The sequence below is a fragment of the Spinacia oleracea genome, chromosome 4, assembly GCF_020520425.1.
Source record: "Spinacia oleracea cultivar Varoflay chromosome 4, BTI_SOV_V1, whole genome shotgun sequence".
Taxonomy (NCBI): Eukaryota; Viridiplantae; Streptophyta; class Magnoliopsida; order Caryophyllales; family Amaranthaceae; genus Spinacia; species Spinacia oleracea.
The window spans coordinates 171238982-171251292 of record NC_079490.1 but is presented as its reverse complement, the minus strand read 5'-3'; the positions used below and the strand labels follow the sequence as shown (position 1 = coordinate 171251292).

The 12311-nt window shown below is 38.1% G+C and overlaps 1 protein-coding gene across 1 annotated transcript; it reads left to right on the top strand.

Moving 5' to 3' along the window:
- The first annotated feature begins 692 nt into the window (after positions 1-692).
- LOC110787792 (katanin p60 ATPase-containing subunit A1) lies at positions 693-11387 on the top strand. The gene is made up of 7 exons (XM_021992442.2): positions 693-1018; positions 5524-5986; positions 8106-8303; positions 8520-8764; positions 9116-9268; positions 9369-9456; positions 10832-11387. The coding sequence occupies exons 1-7, from the start codon at positions 897-899 to the stop codon at positions 11111-11113; spliced, it is 1551 nt and encodes a 516-aa protein (XP_021848134.1). The 5' UTR covers positions 693-896; the 3' UTR covers positions 11114-11387.
- Positions 11388-12311: the final 924 nt, after the last annotated feature.

Sequence of the window (12311 nt, the reverse complement as noted above, 5' to 3'; positions counted from 1 at the left end):
AGCCCACCTTCCTTTGTATCCAGAACTGATTGGCAACTACCCCCACAAGGATGCTATAAAATAAACACTGATGCACACGTCGTGGAAGGAAGAGGCGTGTCATATGGGGTGGCAATTAGAGATGAGTTGGGACTGCATGTGGTGGCAGCCGTAAAGAGGCACGATGTCCAGTGGACGGCGGAAATGGCGGAAGCAGGAGCATCCAGGTACGGTCTTGCCCTGGCAAGGAGGATGGGCTTTGAAAAAGTAGTGCTCGAGTGCGACGCGGCGATGGTGGTAAGGACTGTCCACACTAAGAAGAAGGGAGCAGCACCTATATTTTTGATCTATGATGACATTAGTACTTTAAGTGAGAAGTTTATTTTCTTTTCTTGTAATCATGTGAGACGAACTGGAAATACCGTAGCCCACACAATAGCTAGGTGGGAGACGGGTGCGAATGAAGAACGTATTTGTATGAATGTTTTCCCCCAAAGTATCCAAACTTTGGTGGAACTTGACTTGAATTAATATAACGGCTCGATCTTTCCCTCAAAAAAAAAAAAATGAAAAGTCATCCTACTCAAAAAATAAAAAATAGCAAATTTCAAACCTTGCTTGCATAAGTAGCATTAGTTGAATGTGGTCCAACACATATATTCACTTACGACCGTTTCATATGATTTTCAGTCAGACAGTCAAGTCACAAATCAATTCGTCAACAATCCCACACGAAGGACAATCTAGTAAATCCACACTCCTCCGATTGCCGTTACAAAACCGTTTAAGCGTCGCCGTCGTTTCTCTCTCTCCTCCCCCACGATTTACCCCCAATTTTTTCAAATCAAAACCCTAATTCGTCGGCAAATCAGGGTTTCAGATATCGAAAAGTCTAATTTCTGCAGAAGAGAGTGGAAATGGTAGAGACCACGCTGTCGGGATTACAAGACCATCTGAAATTGGCGAGAGAATATGCGGTTGAAGGCCTCTATGACACTTCTGTTATCTTCTTTGATGGCGCCATTGCTCAAATCAACAAGTAATTTTCCCTCTATGTGCCCTAGATTTTACTGAATTATGTTTTCGAGCTTCAATTTTACAGTTTCTTTGTGCTACTTATTTTGTAATTTTGATTAATTGATGTTTGAAGAAGGTAATGCTGAAAACAAGGTACTTTTAGCTTCTTTTTTATGTAATTTAGAAGTACATTTTTGTTTTTGAGCGAAATAATAGGTGTGTAATTATGAATGTTTAAGAGTTAACAACGTTGAGTGTGAAGTAAAGCAAATTTCTGCAGCTGAGTTTGTAGATCAAGTGTCCTTTCCATTAGATTTGAGGATCCTTTTAGGAATGTGTTTCGGAGTAAAGCTAATCAGTCATTTTATGCTGGAAAGATTAGAGAAAAGTCCCGTTACGCTGCCAATGCTGGTAACAAATGGTTTTACTTTATGGGATGATGTGTGAATGTGGGTGTTGATGGACTTCACAACTCAGAGTATGTGAACACTAGTGTGCTTCTTGCATTAGATAGGTTCTGGAGTCGAGAGGTAGCAGAAATCATATACTCTATATACAGTTTCGTTGCACGAAAGGTTTAACATTTTATTTAGTTGACGTTTGAGGAAGATAATGGTGAAACAAGGTATTTTTATCTTCATTCTTTAGCTTTAAAGGTGCTTTTTTTGCTTTTGATTTCTTATTGGGGAAAATGATGAAATGATGGTTTGTAATTATGGTTGAGGAATTTTGTTTTGCAATTGTTAGCAATGTAGAGTTTGAATTGTTCAAGTTTCTGCAGCTGGGGTTGGAGGTCGATTGCTGTATAATGTTTGTTGATTTAGAAATATTTCATAAAAGCCCTTTCCGCTAGGTTTTTGAGGATCTTTATGCTTTGTTTGGTATACTATTAGTAAAGGAAGGGAAAGGAAGAGAAGAGAAGAGAAAGGAAAAGAAAGGAAGGAAGGGAAATGAAAGATACTTTATGTTCCATTAATTTGATTCAAGGGAAGGAAGTGAAAGGAAAGAAAGGAAATTTAGTTTGTCAAGGTTTAATTTTCTCTTCTCCTCCCAAATTCCTCCAATTATGGGAGGAAAGGAAATTCTCTTCCTTGTTTTTCTTATTACTTCTTGCTCCTTTTTGGTTTGATTGGTGACAATGACGATCTCCTACGACGATTCATGTTAGCCGACCCCAAATCATTTTGGGACTAAGGCTTTGTTGTTGTTGTTGTATGGGAGGAAAGGAAAGTGAAAATTTTGTGAAGGAACTTTCCTTCCACTTCCTTTTCTTTCCTATCCAATTCAGTATGGTTTTTTAGTAGGCTTCAAAACTCGAGCATGTGAACACTAGTCTGCTTCTTGCAGCAGCTAAGTTCCGGAGTTGAGAGTAAGTGAAAAGTTTAGATGAAGGTTTCTACTGTTAGAAACGGGTTGTATGATTTATTTCATTGTTGGGTACGCTTTTCTTTCTTTCTACTCAGAGTGTTGGCATTCTTTTAAATTCTATTGAAATTGTAAGATAACACGAAGCATGAGATATGATAAGACCACAGAAATAGCTGCGAAGTAGTTAGATGGGAGAGATGTAATGTTAGGTCACGTGTTAGAAGAGAATTATCATCTAAGGATGAATAACTTGTGATTCTTCTAAAACTAATGCTGAACAAGAATGAGAAGTTGATGATTGGTTGACAATTTGATGGGAACTTCAATGCCAACATTTCTTTTTAAAGAACTCCCCTGAGTACAAAGTTAACAATGCATGAGGGTTTGTAATGGTTTGTTTTCAAGATGCCTTTGAAGAGTGATAGCCTTGATTAGGGAGACTTGCAGGAGGCACCTAGTAGTGGCTGAGTATTTGAGGGAGACTTGCAGGAGGCACCTAGTAGTGGCTGAGTATTTGAGGGATATAGGTTTCAAAATTTTGGGTTACATATACCATAATGAAGAGGGACTAATTCAAGTATCATAGGTTACTCATTCAATGCAAGGGTGAGTCTGGTGAAGATATTGATCATCGTATGATGCTGGGTACTTGCGTTGACAGTTGACGCAACGCTGGATTTGATGTTGGTAAATCAAATAACATAAGTTCATAGGTTGATGGATATGTTTTGTTGAATATGCAAGTATGAAACTTAAAATCAAGATGAAATGATTTGGTAAAATGTTGTGTTTCCTCTCTTAAATATATGACCCGAGAGGCTAGGTTAAGTTGCTTTGGTCCTGCCAAAGGAGGCATCTTGATACACTAGTCAGAAGATGTGAGAAGGTCACAAAACTCAAATTGCTGAAAGAGAAAGTGAGGTAGTCCTAAGAGGTTAATCAAGAGATTACTTTGGTTTATTTGATCTTATTAAGTGATCTTGATTGGAAGCAATGGTATCACTGCGATGTGCTACCTGTCTTTCACTTAGACTATATAGCCATACAAGGTACGTATAATTTCGTTTTTCACTATGAGCCCCCTAATTCGGTTGATGTATGACGCAAGGAAAGACTTATTTGAAATTTTGACACCGAGTAGCAGATTTTGAGATGATTGGTAATCACTTATATCAAGATTAAATGTAGAAGCCTTGATGAACTGGCTTGTTTGTAAAGTCAATCTTCACAAGAGGTGAAGTCTTTTTGAGAAATGTGAGTGTCTGGTGTCATGTTCAATAGGAATTGTACCAAGACAAACAATTGAAGTATGACCTTACCACCTAATACCTTTTCCTTCCGTAAAAGATTTCTTCATTGGACTATTTCAGATTTTCAGTATCCAAAACACTGTTTTAAAAAACTATATCATTAGCTGCATATCAGTCATAAATTATGAAAATGTTATATATGGATTATACACATTGAGACGAACCCTATAAGATCCCACTTGACTATTAATTTTTCTTGTATATTGGCGAGGATTAGCGGTAAAAAATAAAACATGCAGTGGACCAATCTGTTAGCGATGTAGGGAGTAACATACAAAGGCTTCCGTAGCTTGCTTTGTACAGAAAATCCATACATTTGGTCCAGCCTATAGTATATTATTATTCTTTCCCGGTGAATTTCGAGATTAACAATGGATTTTCGCAAGATGCACCATGCAATTTCTTTTACAATCTATCCATGCACTGTTTTGGAGCTGCTGCCGGACAATTTGTGGTTTTGGGAGGGGCAAGGAGATTTTATGGAGCTTTCGTGGTTAAGCTCGTGTGACTTTTTTCTTTCTGGGAATTGTTCTGACTAGTGATTTGCCGTGGGATAGAATTATTGATTTAGCATCTCCATGGGCTAATGTAGCTGAGGTTTTACCAGCTTTTCTGTAGGGGAGATTCAAAGGATCCAGGGTAGTTTAATATTTGTGTTTGGGGTTCTGAGGACACCTTGTCGTCTTTTATGTTACCTCTGTTGACTGTTCATCTGTAAAACAAATCTCAAAAAATTAATAGTATGCTTCCTCCGTTCTCTATATTGCGCCATGTTGACTTTTACTTTCCCCAACACCTGACTTTGACACTTAATATCTCGTATTATACATAAGTAAAAGTTATAAAAAGTTGATATTTAAAAAGTTTGTATCAATATGAATCTAACAAGATCTAACACGACTAAATTTTTTCTTACGTATAATTCACAAAAGATGGTCAAAGGTCATAGTGTTACTATAAAAGATGGTCCAAATGGTGCGATATTTGGGGAATGGAGGAAGTACAATTGATTCATCATTACAAACTCACTTATTGAACATCAATGCTCATCCCAATGTTATTTCTATACCTGTTGAACATAGAGAATATCAGATACGTTGGAATCTTTATTGAGACAAGTAGAAAGGAAGGAGTAAAAGACATACCGGTTTGAATTGATTAAGGCCAGAGCTTCTCTGGTTGCAATTCACTGACATTTTTGAAGAGTTGAAGATGTTAAGGACCATTGTTGATGACTTACAGTTACAAATAATATTTGGTAGGTCCTTAGGTGTGCAATTCTATATCAATGCACTGCGCCTTCTGTTCGCTATTGTTCCTGCTAACACTCCCAAGTTTACTTTGTTTATTTTCCTATTCTTTTACTGGGGTCTCAAAGTAACCGTGGTCTGAAGAATGACCCTTTACACTATTGATATTTTGTATGGCGTGTTTTAATTGCTGATTTGTTGATATATACTCACATCAATTTTAATTAATATGGATGACATCCCTTGCTCTCTTTCGTATAAAATTCTTCTAAAAATTCAGATTTAAGTAAAATCCTTTCTTATTTTGTGAAACTTTGGATATTGTCTTGGGTATGTAAATTTTAGATGGGAGCCATATTATTTATTGAGAAGTGAATCAACATGAGCTCCTGGAAATCTTTGATACTTGTGCATAATTCTAATTCTTGTTTCTTTAACTGTTGGCCTTTTAATTGAACTTAACTTATTAATCTAACTTTCAAGTTGAGACTGCCATTTGATCCAAGGTATTTACTCTGAATTTCTAGTTTAATGGATTTCCAGCTAGACCATTTTTTGTAGTGAGGTTCTTAATTTTGACTATTCTTAAATGGCTGTAGGCACTTAAACACTCTTGACGATCCTTTGAATCGATCTAAGTGGATGAATGTAAAAAAAGCTGTCATGGAGGAAACGGAAGTCGTAAAGCAGTTGGATGCAGAGAGGAGGTCTTTCAAGGATACTCCTGTGGGTCGACGCCCTCCTTCACCACCAATTTCTACCAAGTCATCTTTTGTCTTTCAACCTTTGGACGAGTACCCTAGTTCTTCTGCTTCTCAAATGGATGATCCTGATGTTTGGAGACCACCAAGTCGTGATACAAATCGAAGGCCTACAAGGTCAGGTCCAGTGGGCACAAGAAAGTCAGCTCAAGATGGTGCTTGGGCTCGTGGTCCGACAAAATCTGTTACACCTAGTCGGGGAACAAAAGCAACTGGTTCTACGAAGTCTGGTCCTGGAGCTCGTTCATCTGCTAATGGGAAAAAAGTTGGGTCTGGAAAATCAAGCAAGGGGGATACAACAGTAAGTTTCGGTTGATATCATTCTGTTTCGTTTTTTCTATCAATGTGACCTTTGTGAGCCTTTCATCTTGTTGACATTTGAAAAATCTCTGATTAGCAATTAAAGTTTGCTTGACCCTGGGCTTTGGCATGTTCATCTCAATAACTGGTACAAATGCTATGCATGAAGGGAAATTCTTTATACCTGTATAAGTGTTCAATATTGTTGAACTTTATTCACATCTGAAAACACGATGTAGCTTGGTTCCGTTTTCTATGCTTTTTTGAATTAGCTGTGGATTGATTTCTTCTCTTTTATCTTCCTTTCAATTGTTCCTCATTAATCCTTGGTTTCTAAGATCTTCAGTAATATATTCACTAAAGCCATGTCTTTAATGCTTCTACTTCCATCAATTCTAGAGATTCTAGTGATTAGCAAGAGCTACTACTCCTGCAAGTCAAGTAGGCATCTATTTTGGGTTTTCCCCGATGTCAAAGGGGTTGGATGCATTTATGTTTGGGTTTTCCCCAATGTCAAAGGGTTGGATCCTCGTATGAAATCTTAATTATCCTTAAACACGTGCTGAACTCAATCATTTAATTTTCTTTTTTCTGAATTGATGGGTGGATTTGCGAGTCTTGCTTGGAGGTGTGGTCTGATTACTCTTATATGCCCATTTTGTTTTTAAGGGCACTTATCAATGGTTGTTTGGCACAATTTAGATCAAAGGAGGTAGTACGGAGAAAACGAGCGTTAGGGTCATTTTATGTTGATCTAAAAGAAACGGTTCACGATATCAAATTTTGTATACCTCCATTTCTCTTGCAATTGTTTGGTTTTGTTAGGAATGAACTACCCCTCCCTCCTTATATAATAGGACCCTATTTCTCATCCCATTTGACCGTTGAGTCTCCTGTTCCATACTGGAGATACCTCCCTAAACTCCAACACATCCAACAATCTATTTTTCATCACTGTTTAATCACGTCCACATACCTATTGCCTATTGCTCCACTGCTTTCAACACCATCTCTCATCCACCACCACTCCACCTCAATTACACAGAACCATGTTTGAATCTTCTCGTTTCTCAACCCTATCTTAATCTCCCTCTCTCCAGTAGTCATGCTTCGTCTCCTCTAATCAATAGTTGGCAAGTTGCGCCTTTGCTTGAAGTCTTGAACGGTTGTGTCACTTGTGTGGTTGGATCTGACCTTAAGGTTTCAGATTCAGCCACTGAATGCTAGGTTCTATAACTTCAGCCCAGTCAAACCACTCGAGGACTGTATATTTGTAGCTAGACTAATACCACATCACATCATTATCTACATGAACTTACCTCAATGACTTAAAAGAGGCTCTCGGGCGGGGTGGGGTGGGAGGGGTGGGTATGTGTTGGGTATTGGTGTAGGTTTACAGAACTTTATTCTTGTTATATAGAGAAAATGTTCATGCTACCCGCGATTTGGTTGCAACGATTGGTTCAGAGACATCAGTTAGAGGTTGTCTATTGCATCCACCAATGTCTCCTCTCCCCTTTCCCCCAATCTCTTGTTGGTGGGATCAGTCTGAATCAAAGATTGTGAAAGTGGTAAAAAGTGGTTGGTAGAAGGGTGTCGTTATTGGATTTATTGTTTCCTAGACAGGGAATTCCGATCGCTGGGGTAGGGTCCGTAGGGAGACATACAAAAAGACCATGGACATTGGATGATCTGATAGTACTGTTTCGGTTTTATTGGTGAAGGAAATTGATAATTCTTTAAAGGTTGAACCAAAACCTAGAAAAAGGACTTTAATTAATTTCCCTTGAGGGACTTTGTAGCCCCTAAACTAAAATTCTGTAAGCAGGCATGTAAAATTCTGTTTCATTCACTCTCGGTTATAAAGCAGCATTTACCGTGTAAACTGCTCAAATAGCAGAATAAGTTTCAATTATTTTCACACATGTAGTTATTTTCTGTTTGTACTGAAGGTGGAACTTTAGCTCTATGCTTGATTCAACGTAATCATGGGTTGATAGGGTACCATTTCTAAGTGTCTAATTCCAAATGTTAGGCTTGATCTTTTGCTTATGATGACTTAATTATTAGATTTAGATTTTATTTTACCATGTAGTCCTTACTGATGTGAAGAACTGCAGGGTGCTGATTCTGAAGATGGAAAAACAAAAAGAGGGCTATATGAGGGCCCTGATGAAGATTTGGCAGCTATGATTGAAAGGGATGTCTTGGACTCTACTCCTGGAGTAAGATGGGAAGATGTGGCAGGTCTAACCGAGGCAAAGAGACTACTTGAGGAAGCTGTTGTTCTTCCTCTATGGATGCCCGAATATTTCCAGGTATGCCATCTTATTTGTCGATCACCTGACTCTGGTATCTGCTTTGAGTTTCTTTTTGGTTTCTAGTTGGCTCAGGTAGTCCTACCAGATTTTCATGGGATTGGAAATCATTTCCTGGTTTTAAATATGTTAAAACCCTCTATAGCAAATTGTGAATCCTATAATAGCTATGAGAAGAATCTTTGCTGGTACTTGAAGTTTTCTTGTATTCTACAGGGAATCAGAAGACCGTGGAAAGGGGTACTCATGTTTGGACCTCCAGGTACAGGGAAGACACTTTTGGCTAAAGCAGTCGCCACTGAGTGTGGGACAACTTTTTTCAATGTCTCTTCTGCTACATTGGCTTCAAAATGGCGTGGAGAGAGCGAGCGTATGGTTCGTTGCTTGTTCGATCTTGCTAGAGCTTATGCTCCTAGCACAATCTTCATTGATGAAATTGATTCCCTCTGCAATGCTCGAGGGTAAAAAAAATTTCTTTTTTACATGCTCTCTATGTATACTCAGTTTCTACCAAAAAAAGAAACCGTGTAAAGTTATTTTAACATTTTAATGCATCTGGCATGCTGACTTAGTGTTTTCAGTAGATTGTCTCATCAAGTACCCATACACTACGACGAGCACAACCTCTGCTAACCAGCTCCCCCCCACCCCTCCCCCCACCTCCCACTCCTAATATTCCTGTGCAATATGCTGATCCTTTGTCTTAATCCCTCAAGTTCGGTTATGGTGCAAGAAGCACATAAAAGGTTCACGTCTGCACTTGTGGCCATGTATCTAACTGTTTTTTTCCTATCTCTGGTCCTTTTGTTCAGGGCTTCAGGAGAGCATGAATCATCTAGAAGAGTTAAATCTGAGTTGCTCGTTCAAGTTGATGGTGTAAACGTTAGCTCTTCTGGTGAAGACCGAAAGATTGTCATGGTTCTGGCTGCTACAAATTTTCCATGGGATATCGACGAGGCACTAAGGTCTTGCTAAACTTTCATCCTCAATGGATTGCTCAAGTCCATGTTCTGTAAAATTAGTTTTATGTCTTTTACCTGACTATTGACGGTTGTTGCAACACAGGAGGAGATTGGAAAAACGTATATACATTCCTCTTCCAAATTTTGAGAGCCGAAAGGAGCTGATAAAGATCAATTTGAGAACTGTTGAGGTAAGCATTGCTTTCTCCCTTGTCTATTCATTCTGCGGTCTACTTGGGATGTTGTTGATGTATATACATAAACGTGCTATCAATGTGTAAGTATAACATGTGGGGACAACATTGCTTGCCTAGATCAGGTTCTAATACACCGGGCCTCTGGTGTACACCCTGGCAATGCAGCAATTGGGGTACTTTTGGTTTTAAGAAATGAATCGCAAGAGTTCTCTTGCACGACTAAAAGACGTATTGATGTCTTGCTTGCTTGCCGAGTTTTTATCTCTTTTATTGTACTAGAGTTCTAATATGATACTTCTAATCACGAAAAGTCGAAAACTGTGAGATGTAGAGTATTTTCAATTTGTTGTGTGAAACTACGGAAGTACATAGTTGTTAAACTTTAGGAATTATAAAGGAAACTAAAAGTATTAATTACTTACTGCATTTAACCATATTACAGAAGTTCTTTATTTCAACTATTTCTATTTACTTTTTATCTTTTATTTTATCTAGATTGAAAAGAGTCATACTTTCTCAAACGTTTGTGTAGCAGATTAATATTCTAGTTTAAGGCTCCGTTTGATTCAACGGAAAATGGTTTCCCATGGAAAACCATTTTTAAGGGAAAACAAATTGGCAAATAGTTTTCCTTTGTTTGTTTCCATGCAAGAAAAGTTATATAGAAAAGAAAAATTGACCTGAAAAGAAGAGGAGAGGATGGGGACGGATGAGAGGGTAGAAAAATGGATGTAGGAGAGTAAGGAGGAAAACGTGGCATTCCTTCTTTACAAAAGCAAAATATTTTCCACCTTGGTAAAGTTGTTTCCCACCTTTGAATTTTTTTTTCCCACCTCTTATAATAAAAAACAAATGAAATGGAGAAACTATTTTCCATCAAAACAAACGGAGCCTAAGACTATTTTTGGGGGAGAAAGGGCAGGTTGAGTGCTCATTGCAAGTGAAACCATCTGAACATGGGATAGTTTTGTCAATTTACATTCATCGTATTGTGTGCTTGTGATTTTTTATCGAGCTGCTATTTAAATCCTTTTATTTATACCGTCTACATCTGTTTGTGAAGGAAGTGTTCTCGCACTAGAGTAATTGATTGGAGATTGCATTTTCAGATTTGGTTTAATTCATAAAGCATAGATTTTTAAGGTTTTTTTAATGGTTTTAACTATGCTTTATGAGTAGGGTTTTAAATTAAAGGTTGTGGTTGGTTGATTAGCATAATATCAATTAGAATTTTCAGATTGTTTATGAACATTAAAGTGTTGATTTTTAAAGGTTTTATGCATGAAATTAATAAACTTTCATGCTAGGGTTTAGTGGGTTAAACTTTCCTAACAACCATTACCATTACCATTACCATTCTCTATTATAGATGGCTGCTGATGTGGATGTTGATGAAGTGGCTCGGCGAACAGAGGGGTATAGTGGAGACGATCTGACAAATGTATGCAGGGATGCTTCGTTGAATGGTATGAGGCGTAAAATAGCAGGCAAAACTAGAGATGAGATAAAAAGTATGGCGAAAGATAACATCTCGAACGACCCTGTTGCAATGTGTGATTTTGAAGAAGCATTGAGGAAAGTTCAACCTAGTGTTTCTGCTACTGATATTGAGCGACATGAAAAATGGTTACACGAATTTGGATCAGCTTAGAAAGAATTGTTCATTAATGGTACGACAATTTACAGGTATTTTATTCTCAATTTTATTCGTCCAAATTTGCTGTTTGGGTTTGTTCTGCACTCCTCTTTTGCTGCTACTGTGAAAAGAGTTGTGTTACATGTATCTGTTAGTAATATATTGTGTGCACCATTCGTTAATCGTTATGTATTGACCTGAAATGTAATGTGAATCTCTGATCAGTTGATAAGGAGATACCAGTTACCAACCATTGTTTTCCAGGAATAGCAAGCGTTTTTTTTGCGTGCTTGATTCTGTTAATTGTTTCCGAGTTATTATGTGTGACAAAGAATATATGGATTAGTAACTTGAATTGTTCGAATTTCATCAATTAGGCAAGTTAATTTCCTGTTATTTGGATGAGGTTGAATCCTGGTATATATGGTTCAATGCTATTAAGCTACATTAAAGATGGCCGTGGGCCTAACCGGGCCGGGCCTGATCTAGGCCCATATTGTATCGGGTCGGGACGGAAAGTTCAAAACAAGACCCGGTCCGAGTCCACGGGCTTTTGTGCCGGGCCGGCGTGCCTAAGGCTAATTTTACAAAATTTAGCGTGATTTGTCGTGCCGGGCCTTGTCGTGCTTTTCCCAAAAAATTAAGGCCCAGGCTCGGCCCATGACTTCCTGCCCGTGGAGTGACGGGCTTTTTTCGGCCGGGTCGGGCTTCGGCCGGCCCACGGCCATCTTTAAGCTACATGCTAGATCGCGTTGAAGTATTGGTAGCCCAGTATGGGCTCAAAACTAGTGGCGCAGCAAAAGATATTATAACAGCATGGTTGTGGGTTCGAGGGTCAGCAAAGACATTTTTTTCATTTTTTATGGAAATTTGTATTGAACTAATCTTTATTTATTATGGATGAATAGTTACATTTTAATTTTTCTATATAATATTTTCTGACGAAACACAACTCATTTAGTCAAGACTTTTTTTACTTCCCCTCAACTCATTATCATATTTACAAGGGATTGCTCATACTATTAATGGTCATTTAGGGTTATTTGTATTGTATGTGAAAGGCTTACTTATCAAATTGTTTTGCAACTCATTATTTAAGGATTTCTGATCATAATACTAACTACTAAGGCGTTCACAAAAAAAGAAAAAAAAATTATACTTTGTCATACTTAGGCCCTGTTCGGTAAAAGTAGCGGGTAGCGGTTAGCAGGTA